This window comes from Podarcis vaucheri, assembly GCF_965113315.1.
Source record: "Podarcis vaucheri genome assembly, chromosome: 15".
In the NCBI taxonomy this organism is placed as follows: Eukaryota; Metazoa; Chordata; class Lepidosauria; order Squamata; family Lacertidae; genus Podarcis; species Podarcis vaucheri.
Window position 1 is genome coordinate 36,357,873 of NC_138753.1, and position 12,399 is coordinate 36,370,271.

The 12,399-nt window shown below is 46.0% G+C and overlaps 1 protein-coding gene across 1 annotated transcript in view; it reads right to left on the minus strand.

Annotated features, from left to right (window-relative positions):
* The window catches only part of ADGRA2 (adhesion G protein-coupled receptor A2), a 115,624-nt gene that overhangs the window by 23,243 nt on the left and 79,982 nt on the right, over window positions 1-12,399 (minus strand). Inside the window, exons 3-7 of the mRNA XM_082200242.1 lie at window positions 7,578-7,649; window positions 5,928-5,999; window positions 4,417-4,488; window positions 2,773-2,936; window positions 1,771-1,984 (exon numbers count right to left, since the gene is read on the minus strand). Of these exons, the coding sequence (XP_082056368.1) occupies window positions 1,771-1,984; window positions 2,773-2,936; window positions 4,417-4,488; window positions 5,928-5,999; window positions 7,578-7,649 (594 nt within the window). The remainder of the gene's footprint in view (window positions 1-1,770; window positions 1,985-2,772; window positions 2,937-4,416; window positions 4,489-5,927; window positions 6,000-7,577; window positions 7,650-12,399) is intronic.

Here is a 12,399-nt window from a genome sequence, read left to right on the forward strand (position 1 = left end):
TTTATATCATGTGAAAGATCACATAATATGCGGAAATTATCAGGTGAGAAAACAACAGGAAAAGAGAATTAAGTGCTGTCTGAATACAGTCTAACTTAGTCTCCAATCAACCCAAGCATACGGAACTGAAACAAGGCAGCTTGACACATGAAAATAAATACAGTAAGACACAGGAATTAAAAATGGCATATAAAATCAGCCAAAATGTATTGAGGTTCCTTAAAGAGTAGGGATAGGAGAGAAACTCAATTCAGTTTGCATTTAAAGGCAAAACTACTGTATTTGTGTTTTCTGAAAAAAATGTGTGTACTGAAAACACAGCCATCCTTTGAGACTTCTCCAAATGTTTCAATGCAGCTCTCCATTCAAGTAGGGTGGTAAAAAATGCATATACTGGGGTAAAGTATGCATGGAAATTAATATACAGCATATGACTGAAAATAACATACCAAAATGCATGATAATAGGGGGTAGTGCTTGCTGAAATTAGTCAAAACCACATACAAAATGTTTTATTAGGAGAAATTCACACAAATATGCTAACAGATTTCCACGACGATTTTTTTTTTTAAAGTCACAAATAGTTGTGGAAATGTGCAGAACTGGATTTAAGACTGGGAATGTTAGAAACATGAAGAACTGAAATAGAAAGATTTGTCCATCCCTCTTAAAGGTTAACAAATTTATTATGGCACAGCTTTTCATGGATTCAAGCCCATGAAGGCTTGCATCTGATAATGATAGCTTGTGCCATGATAAATTTGTTAGCAAGTTTCTCAGGTGCCTCAGGAACGCTTTTGATTGCTTTTTGCTTTGTTGTAAGTGACAAACCTTTTCGTAGCAAACGTATTTGTTGCAAGAGGCAAAGTTTTTTGTCTGCTGCAAGACTGGGAACAACAACACGTTAAAATAGTGTGATTAGCTGTTATTCCTCTGTTGTAGGGACTTGGGTTAGATAGCCGTTGGGTCCCTTCCAACACTACAATTCTATGATTCAGAATATTTTCAAAAGCTTGGGAGATTTTTTATTTGGGGAAAAAAAAAAGGATTTACCTGGCATAGAAATGATCACAATGTTGGCAGCAAGTGGGTCTCCCCAGTGCCGGATTTACATATAAGCTAAACAAGCTATAGCTTAGGGTCCCACTCTCTTGGGGGCCCCCAAAAAATTTAAAGGGAAAAAGAACTTGATGTACATTTCCAAAATATAAGATAAAGATAAAAATAAAATAAAACCTACATATAGCAACAGTGTTTTGTGTTGTGTAGTCTCCTATTTGTTAAGTGCAAATGGCTTTAGATACCTGTTAGGTCCATAAATTACCATATAGCATATATTCAACACAAAAAAACAGCGACAATTTGCTGTTGACAAAGGACAGCTGGACATATAAAGGGTCCCATTACCTTCAGTAGCTTAGGACCTCATCAAACCTAAATCCGGCCCTGGGTCTCCCAGGGGTGTGATACCCAAAAAATGAGGTGCTGCAACTTAGAATATTCTCTCTTGATCTTTGCCTGTTACCTGTCTAACCTTGGATGGGATTAGACTTCCATGCAACCTGTCAAACCCTGAACTGCTTATTTGTCCTGATCTGTATCCTTCCCAGGAACTTTGGGAACTACAGCTCACCTCTCAACAGAGCTGCAATTCCCAGCACCCTTCACAAACTACAATTCCCATGATGCTTGTGGGGAAGCCATGTGTTTTAACTGTATGGCGCAGTCGTGAAGTTTCTCCCTTTCCCCAAGGCAGCAAAACCCCAGTACCTCGTGATGAAGGTGCAGTCGTGGACAAGGCTCTCCTCCAGGATGATGCCATTCCGTTCATCCCCCTGCACCAAGGCGCGGTTGTGGTACCACAAAATGTGTGTGCTGTTGTCCAGGTAGCTGGCTGTGCACTGGAAAGGGAGGCGATCGCCTTGGAAGACCACTTGCCGCAAGGAGGGGATCAGCAGGTGGGTGTGCAGCTCTGGGGTCCCTTCTGCGAGAGGGAGAGCGAGATCCCACTCAGGTTGTGTAGGGAGGGAGAGAAGGGTGCTGAGACCAAGACACCAACTTGCACACAGGTGCCTCTAACACAGTTATGTCTTGCACTTAAGGTGGAAAAGTGATAATCAGAAGTTTACATAAAGGAAAGCTCATTTAGGCAACCAATTATAATTACATAGAATGAGCAAATTTCCCTCTGCTTCTGTCAGCTATGGAGAGTGTTATGTACTGAGCTGAATCCTAGAACAACAGAATCCAGAATGCAGCCGTCTGATTGGTCCGCAGGAGCCACCCAATCCAGCTCCAGGTGGAAGTGAATCAGTGACCTGATTGGCCTGCAGGAGCAGCCAATAAGGCTTCTGGAGGAGGTGAATCCACAACCTGATTGGCCTACAGGAGCGGCCCCGAATTAGCCAATCATGCAGGTCCCGTTGCGTAAATAATGTATATATAGCTAGACGTTTTGGGGAAAGTTTCATTCATTGCTACTATGAGCTGAATAAAGAGCATGAAATTCACACTCGACTCCAAGAAAAATACTATTTATAAAGGGAAGCCTAGGGGTGCCCAAAGTGCCTCAACGAGGCCTGAGCATGAACTGAGCTCGCTCTGTTACGGCAGGATGCTGCCCGTTTTCAGGGTCAGAAGGAAAGCGGGACGGTGTGTTCTGCAAGACGACGTGGCTGGCGAGCTGGAACAGGGCCACTCCCACCCTGCACAGGTTCCTGCCGGTCCCACTAGTAAATGAACACACCCTGCCCGTCCAGCTGGGGGCCTCACCGCAGCGCATCTGGCTTTCCCGGATGTTGCGTAGCAGCTTCCCGTGCAGGCTGCCAGGGTAGATGCACAGCGTCTTGTCGGAGATCTGGATGGAGCGGTTTTTGGACCAGGCTGAGACCCAGCGCATGTTGCAGTCGCACGTCAGGTATTCGGTGGCAAAGTCACTGGAAGGGAAGGAAGAGAGCCACATGCTGGGATTAAGCAGAATTGTTGTGCGGGGAAAGGGGTTGTAGAAGACAACAAGAGGAGGCCTATGTAAAGAGCTCTGTGTGGAGTGAGCTGTTCTACCTCAAAGATCGGATGGGTAGCGAACAGTCATACCTCTTGTTACGTTCAGTTCAGGTTACGTCTTTTCAGGTTGTGTCCCGCGGCGACTCGGAAGTACCGGAAAGGGTTATTTCCGGGTTTCGCCGCTGGCGCATGCGCAGATGCGCAAAATGAAATCACACGCACAGACACGGGTTGCGTTCCTTTCAAGTTGCGAATGGGGCTCCGGAACGGATCCCGTTTGCAACCAGAGGTCCCACTCTATTCTGCTTTCAGAATTCCAACCTGGTCCAACCAAAATTTGCATATGTGTGTGTGCACTTTTCTTTGATGAATGCTTTTGGGGGAATTTGCAGGGGGGGGTTTGAGAAGTGCATTGCAGAATTTTGATAGGTGTGAACCTTGAAGGGAAGCTGTGTTTTGCCTTGTGTATTAGTTTGTGAAGCATGAACTCTGGAGGCATGCATTAAAATGAGAACTAAATGGATTTCTACCCACCCCTTCCCTACTTTGGAGTTGATAATGGCTCTAAGAAACGGCCAGTAAGGAAGTTTGGCACTGCCAGTGGTGCCCATACATCGGCTGCTGAACCATCTTGTCTCTCTCCCTCCTGGTAAGTTGTTTATGTTGCAATTACTCTGTTTTTCAGGTTTTTATATTTTGTAAACTGCTTAGAAGCCAGCTCTGGTATTATGTGGCACAATATTTAAATAATTATAATAAAATGGCTATGAAGAATTCTCTTCCCCCTGTGTTGTATTTGCAGCATTTTAGACATGTTCTGCTTTCTCCTAGCTAGTGCTTCCATTGCCATTATGAAAATGGGTTTAGGCGCCCATCAGTTTACCATTGTACTATCAATAGGGCTGATTCTGCTTCACAGGAAAGCTGAGCGACCACCTATGGCAACACAGTTCAAAAGATGTCCACCACAGTGGAGGCAACACATGAGTTCAGGCTCCCATTCTCCACTCCTTGCAGAAGCTGAAAGCATGTCCCCGTGACTTCAGAGACAACCACAAGAGGTTCTGAGGAACACCCTCATCTTGCATGGGGAAGGGGGATACTCTCATCCTCTCAGCCCCACCCTGCTTAGGACAGCAAAATAGCACGATCTGGCACCAGCCCTGACTCACATTCAACCCAATCCCAGCACCAAATGCTTAAACAGCAATTCTCAAGCTGTGGGTCCCCAGATGTTGTTAGACTACACTCCCATCATCCCTGAGCTCTGACCTTGCTAGCTAGTGGTGATGGGAGTTGTAGTTCAACAACATCTGGGGACCCACAGGTTGAGAAAGGCTGGCTTAAGACGAAACTCAGTTGCCTCTTCCCTGCCTGCCCCTTCTTTCAACATTCAGGAGGGGATATACTCACAGAACTTTCAGAGACAGCAGCTCATCAAAGACCCCACTCTGGATGCTGGAGAAAATATTCCCTGACATATTCCTGTGGAAGAGGAGAATGAACAAGTTGTTTGAGTGGGCCAGAGTTGGCCAAGCATGCTCTCTCACTTGATGGCATGACGGGAACATGATTTCTGTTACAGTGTTGGTGTTTGCATGTTCTGGACAGGGATAGCCTAGCTCTGCTCACCTCAAGGTTAGATTACTGGGATGTGTTATATATGCAGGGCTGCCTTTGAAGACAGTTCTGACACTGCAGCTTGTGCAGAATTTAGTGGCAAGATTGTGGACTGGGAATAGGAGGACTGATCAAATAACAATGATCCTAGCACAATTGCATTGGCTGCCAGTTCATTTCCAGACTCAATTCAAAGTGCTGTTTTTGACCTATAAAGGACCTTAATACCATAGGGACTGCTTCTCCCCACATGAGCCTAGCCAGACCCTGAGTTCATCATCTGAGGCCCTTCTTCATGTGCCCCTTCTGATGGAGCTGCAGAACGTGGCAGTATCAGAATGGGCCTTTTAGTGGTGGCTCCTTGGCTGCGAAATGTTCTTCCAAAACTGCCACCATCATTACCAGTTTTGAATAACCAGGGCATTCCTGTTCACCCAAACATTTGGGGCTTGACTGAGTCACAGGGTATGATTATATCCAAGCTTGAATTGGTGTTTCTTTTTTGTGGGATGGGGTAGGATTTGTTCTTTTTATGCTATTGCAAGATGAATGCTTCTAGTTAATTAATGTTTCTTAATTCATTTTTATATATTTGCTAAATTTTGTATTATGTATGCTTTTATAATAGTAAGTTGCTTTGAGGCATTTTTGCAGCAAGCAACAAATAAATGGAACATAACATGTGTTTTATCATATGGGCCGTAGCTTGGAATTGCTGGCCACATCCTCTTTGAAAGGAACTCCTCCTCATAAGCAGCAATTCAGTGTTGTCTGGCTCAATGCAACCAAAGAGTCAAGAACCCAAGAAGAGCCCCGTTGGTTCAGGTGAAAGGCCCACCTAGTCTACTGTCCTTGTTCTCATAGTGACCAACCAGATGTCAGTGGAAACCCCAGAATCAGGACCTGAGCACAGCAGCACTCACCCCACCTGGGATTCCCAGCAACTCATATTCCTAGACCCACTACCTCCAACAGCAGAGTGAGAACATAGCCATTGAGGCTAGCAGTTATAATAGAAGACCAAAGCACAACATTTTGCAACTTGCATGGACAGGAGGTATATCTATGACAGCAGGGGTAGACAACTTGGTGCCCTCCGGATGTTGTTGAACTCCAACTCTCATCGGCCCTAGAAAATATGTGGTCAGAGATTATGGTCATTGTAGCCCAGCAACAACTGGAGTGCACGAAGTTGGCCACTCCTGCTTGGCAGCCAAGGAATCGGTCTGCTGAGCAAAGATTCAGTCACTAACACAAATGCGGAAGACTTTGGGCCAAAGGACGCCCCCACCACGAATACTCACAAGCGGATGAGGCTGACCAATCCCTGGAAGATGCCAGAGCTGAGACACCCAATGCGGTTGTTGGAGAGGTCCCTGTTGAATAATCAGAGGAGGCAAAAGAGCCGTGAGAGGACGGTGGAAGCCACGGGCAATGCGAGGAGGAAATGCAGCCCACAGGACCCCGAGGTCAAACTAAAAGGGGCATGTTGGCTCAATGAGTAGTCCATGGGCAAATAGCAGCCGCTGCCATGTCACCCTGATGTTTTGCAAGCTGTCTTCTCCAGGATATCTGCTTTTTTCAGTGGTGTCCAAACTTTCTTCAAAGAGGGCCAGTTTTCATGAAGTGAAGGGCCATGAGGGCTGGCCAAAGTTGCTGACCTTTCTTTAGAATTGAAGTTGTCGAGCTTTTTTAGGGTTGAAGTTTTTTTAGGGTTGAAGTTGTCAAGGTTTTTTAAAGGATTTTACCCCCAGGAAATAAACTACCACAGGGGCAGGATTAAACCGACTAGCGGGCCAGATTAGGCCCCCAAAACTGACTTTGGACATGCCTACTGCTTAGCAACATGGAGAGGGTGTGAGAAATGATGTCACTAGAGGTGGATTTTGTTGAGCATGAAAATCTAGGTCTCTTCAGGAGCCATTCCTGAACAGGGTATCCTGACCGCTGGAGGGTGTGGGGCTGCAGATGCCAGCCTCTACACCTGGGTGTGCCATCCTCACTCACACTTCTCACAAAGGGGCTTATAAGCCTCCCCATATTTGGGAAACCAGGTGGAGACATTGGGGGTGGCACTCATGTAGTTGGAATGCTGTGTACAGGAATAAAACTGGAACGATTTGTTCTCGTGTGCTAGCATCAATTGAGATTCTAGCTGGGAACTCACTGGATGGTCAGAGTGATGTTGGCAGCAGCAGATAGGAGGAGATCTACCATGGCAATTCATGGGGGTGAAACGACGATTGAATGGGGCCATGCCAGAGATGGCCAAGGGTGGAAGAGAACAGCCCTTTGACATTTACTTTCTCCCTCCCTGCCATAGTCTCCAGTGACAGAACAGGTAGACAAACTGAAATGGGTTCAGAGAACAGCAGCAAAGATGGCCAGGGATATGGAAATCAGCGCCCTGATGTTTTATGACATGGTAATATATAAATACTTTTTGATATACTTTATATAAATAAATACTTTAAATGCTTAAAGGGATAAATCTAATCTCATAGACAAGAGTTTGGAGGAAGTAATGGAGGAGGGAAGGCTGGAGGGGGGGAAAGCATGGTAACATTCTTCAAATACACAAATGGTTGCCACGAAAGGCTTGTTCACGCATCACACCGAACTCAGGTACAAGCTGTCTCTACACATGTGCAACTGTTTGTGTGAAACAGCATACACTTGTTCATTGGCACAGCTCAATTACTGTGCCCACTGATAAAGGAATGTGCCCATCAGCATGTTGCATGAGAAAAACTGTACACGGGTGCAGATATATTTGATTGTACACTCATTGAAGATCACGTGGGGAGGGCAAAGGTTTGTTCTCTGCTGACCCAAAAGGCAAGATTGGATCTAAGGGGCTTAAATTCCAAGAGGCAGTTCCAGCTGAGCATTAGGAAAATCTAATGGGCTGCTCTAGAGTTGGGAGGGGGGGGGGCTTTGAGAGTGGTACTTACAAGCGCTTCAGGTCCGAGAGGCCTAGAAAAGCTCCAGGCTGGATGATGCTAATCAAGTTGTTCTTCAGGTCTCTGGAAAAAAAGGAGGAAGCCACAAAAAGGTGTTAGGAAGGATCTGAGTGCCATGTTCCCGATGGGAACGTTCTTACTGAGGACTGGGTGGAATTCCTCACTCCGTATCACTGCAACCAGGCTGAGCCCAGAGGTGGACCAGAAAGCAAGGAAGCCAGCGGTAGCAGAGCTGGAACCAATGACAGGAGGAGCCAACTAACTCACGTTTTGTCCCCATCCTTCTCCCTGCTGTTTCCTAAAAGGGCAAAACTGAGATTGAGGAGGAAGCTGACAGCCAGGCCCCTCTTGGTCTGGCTTAAGAAGGCAGGCAGACGGAGTCTGGCAGACTTAGGCTGGGGGGCCATTCACCCAAACGGACCAGTCTCCACAGGCAATGCCAACATTTTCTGTATATACATATATCTAGCCATTCTAATCAACCAAGTGGTTTTAAAAACAATTATTACAGATTAAAGCCCATATAGCCCCCCCCCACTTCCAGCAGGTGGTTGTCTCTTGTTTGCTATGTCTACAGTGCCATGATTTGTGATTTTGTTTCTTTCACTTTTTATTTTTCCTGGCAAAAAGGGGAGATGACAACTGCATTTTTAAATGAATGAATGAATTCAATCTTTGAAGTGCTCCCCCTCCTGGCCCATGACAAAAAGCAACTACCGCATTTTTTGCACCATAACACTCACTTTTTCCCTCCTAGAAAGTAAGGGGAAACATCTGTGCGTGTTATGGAGGGAATGCCTACGGGTGGCATGCCTACGGATTTTCCTCCTCTAAAAACTACGTGCGTGTTATGGTCGGGTGTGTGTTATAGAGCGAAAAATACGGTATTTTTTAAAAAAAATTAAGGAGAGCCCTGTTGGTTCAGACCAAAGTCCTTGTGCAGCTTAGCAGCATGTATCACACAGAAGCCCAAGGTGCCTATGGGTTACCCAGGAGGAGGACACAAGAACGTGCTGTTCTTCCCCTGCAACTGGTGATTCAGAATCACGACGCTTCGGATTCTGGCAGTAACATATAACCAGAATGACTAGTAGCCATTGATAGCTTATCAGTCATGAATTTATCTAATCTCCCTTTAAGGTCAGTAGCATCTTATGGTAGTAAATCTGGCTCTCTGTCTGCCTGTCTCATTCATATGTATGTGTGTGATTTTTTTTTGGGGGGGGGAGGAGGTGGGTGGATGAGCAAAATAAAACCCTGAAAATGGTGGAGGTAGAAGCCAGTTTCCCACAAATTAATCAGAAGAATGGTGCCAGTACATTTTGCCACATATCTCAGGTTCTACAAACACTGGAAACTTTGGGCCATATCCAACCAACTTGTACTCATAGTAGACTCGTTGAAAACGACGGGCCTAAGTTAGCCATGTATATTCATGGGTATATTCATTGGATAGAATCATAGGATCGTAGAGTTGGAAGAGATCCCAATGGCCATCTACTTTAACCTCCTCCATGGCAGGAATCCTGGGTGGGCTCAAACCACCAATGTTCTGATTGACAGCCAAACACACTGCCCCATTGATAACCCTGTGTGTGTGTTTTTTTAAAAAAATAAAGGTAGGAGTCCGTGGGTTGTAGTTCGTCCAGAGTGGATCGGTCTTCCTTCCCTTGCTCCCCACAGACACGTGTGTGTGTGTGTGTGTGTGTGTGACACAGTGGTCTCATCACCTCCTATCTCACCTATTACCTGTTTCTTTTGCATCAGGAGAGAGGGATGGGGGAAGGGGAAGGGCGAACACTTGTGTGAGGGGGAATTGCAGTTAAGCACACGTTCACTGATCTTCTGGATAAGAAGCCAGAGCAACCCCCAGGCTCCTGTTCATCAGACAGCAACTTCCCCCTTTCCTTTCCTTTGCAATATAGTGGTGGATTTCCACCGCACGGAAATTAACTTGATGGGTAGAGCCTGAAGGCGCTCACTACCGTTAACCTCAAACATCAAAGGATGTGTACAGCTTCAGGAGGTTCGTTATTGTTTTGTAATTCATTAAAAGCCCTTGTCTGGGTTCTTCTTGCCCCAGTAATGGTGGCTTCTTTTCACCGCTCAGTGTTTACACTGTGTAATAAAAAAACAAACAGCAACAGGGACAGACTACCCAGCCCACCCAAGCGCCCAGAAGATCTCGTGTTTTAGCATTATAAGAGAGGGAGGAATACTTCTGTCTACTTTTTATGCCATGATATAAGAAGTATGTATGAGTGGATCTTTTTTCCTGGATTAGATGATCCTCTTAGTGACCAGTGGTGTCCAAACTTTTTGAGCTTTTTTTTACGATTTTACCCCAAAGTTGTTGAGGTATTTTTTAGAATTGAAGTTGTTGAGGTGTTTTTTTTTTATTTTACTCCAGGAAATAAATTGCCACAGGGTCCGGATTAAACCGATCCGGCCCAAATGCCTTCTAAATCCGGCCAGGATGGTCCACCATTCAGCGTGTTTTTCAATGAGTTGGGCCTGCCTGGTATTTGTACATGAGTAGGATGTGTCCTTTTATTTAAAATGCATCTCTGGGTTATTTGTGGGGCATAGGAATCCGTTCATATTTCCCCCCCAAAATATAGTCCAGCCCCCCACAAGGTCTGAGGGACAGTGGACCAGCCCCCTGCTGAAAAAGTCTGCTGACCCCTGTCTTAGTCCCTTCCAACACTACAGTTTTATTATTCTATGATATTGCATTTATACCCCCCCCCAAAAAAAATCGCATTGCATTTCCTTTACACTGAAATGAATGGGGTGCAAGAATGTAACAACAACCTATTTTACAAGATGATGCAAGTTAAACTGACACAGCAGATGGTGATGCAAAGAGTGTCGTTTTCAGTGGAAGGTTAACTGCAGCAGAATGGGAACAGTGCTGCATGAGGTAAATACAGAGCAGACTAGAAAATGATGCATCCTTATCTCCCTAGTGACGCAGCATGCAATTCAGAGAAGGGCACCTCATGATTACAAAGCTGAGCAAATCCCTTCCATCCATCGCCACCTCAGTGTCTCTAGATTCAGGGCCAAAGTGCAGGCACTTGGCTCTGCAAGTTACTCATTTCAGAAACTCGCTAGCGATAAGATCTTCCTTCCAGACATGAACCTACTGCCGTTCTCTCTCCTGCCCCCGAGTCTCTACAGAGTTTTGCAAAAAGAGGAGATGAGCAGAGTCACGCAGACCACATTGTGCACAGCTGCTACCCTAAATCATACTTTAAAGGGGGAAAGAACAAAAGCAGCAGGAGAAACCATCCCCATAATCCCAAACAGACAGCTGGAACTAGAAATCAGGGTTGGCAAGCACTAAAAAAGCTCTTCTTCAAATGCTGCCTGCCCTGCCTCCCAAACGTCTGTGCTGGGAAAGCCGTTTTCCCTGAGATCATAGAGAGCCACATCATTCAACAATCCTCAAAGGGAAACAGGGGCGTGCTTGCAGCATCCTGGACTAAGGATCATTACACAAGCTCACCACTCCATAGTTTCATGGAAGTGGGACCTTAACAAAAGGGTGCAGCACAGAGTGCTGACATTCAAGGTCCTAACCAGTCAGTCTGCCCATTTCCAGGAGACTCCATTCCACCACTACTACTTTTACTCTTTGCTTGCAACGATCAGGCAGCAACTCCCATCAACCCCAGAAAGTGTGGGCAATGGTATGGGGTGATAGGATTCAGAGTCCAGCCACATCTGAAAGGCCACAGGCTCCCCACCCCCATTTTTAATGCATGCAGAATAGACCTATTTTCACCTTCTAAACATGTCCGCTGGACATCTGTGAGCCTTTGTGGATGGTCTTGCTGGCCCTGGCCCTGATCTCCCCTCTGTAGTTGCTGTATTTGGGGCCAGGGAAGAATTTGCCTGCAGACAGATTGGGCTGGACTGGGTTTTTTGCCTACCTCATTGAAACAGTCACAACTTGCTGGTGGAAAAAGGCAGTGGGTCACATCCTTAGTCTAATAGAAAGGTTGGGTGGGTAAGGAGCTCCACACACCCCTCTTTATAATCAAAGTAAGAAAAGGGGAATCTCAGATCAACTTGCTGAGAAATATCCAGCCCAGTCTTTCCTTCTTGTACTTGAATCAGAAGACAGGCGTAGGACCTATCAAAGCCCACCTGAAACGTGATGTCTAGCTGCCACTGTTGCTACTATTCCTCAGAGGCCACAGAGGCAAAATACTACCTTACTGGCAAAATAGATGCTTGGGGAAACGACAGCAATAGGAGCAACTCAGAGTGGAACGGGTCTTTGACAGTCCAGTGGAGAGTCCCTCCTTGCCCCTTCCTAAGGATGGAACCACACACTGCACAATTCTCATGGGCTGTGCAAAGGGGATCAAGGAGAACTGTTCAAATGCCACAAGCGGCCTCAGGGCAAAGTTGTTTCTTCAGCTGGGACTATCTCATAAGCATGTGATAACTCTGAATCAAGGGCCCTTGTCAATGCAGCCACAATAGACCTCTGTCTGGAGTTCAGCTTGGAGGAAGCTCAAAGGCTTTCATTAGCTCCACTTCAAAAGATCCGGTGGCTAAATCACAGATGCAGGAGTCCGCTATGGAGCTGCCAGAGCCAAGGGTTCAGGGTGCCACTCACAGCCTCTGCAGCGACAGGAGCAATAGGGAGGCTTCTCCACATTTGACAGGTGGAAATAGATAGCCTTGTTTGATGACACACTTCTGCTGTGTCCAGAAAGCAAGGGTCCAAGCGATTTCCTCTTTGCCCCACTCCATTCCAAGGGAAAACCCACTGTTTACAAGAGAGCAGAACTAATGG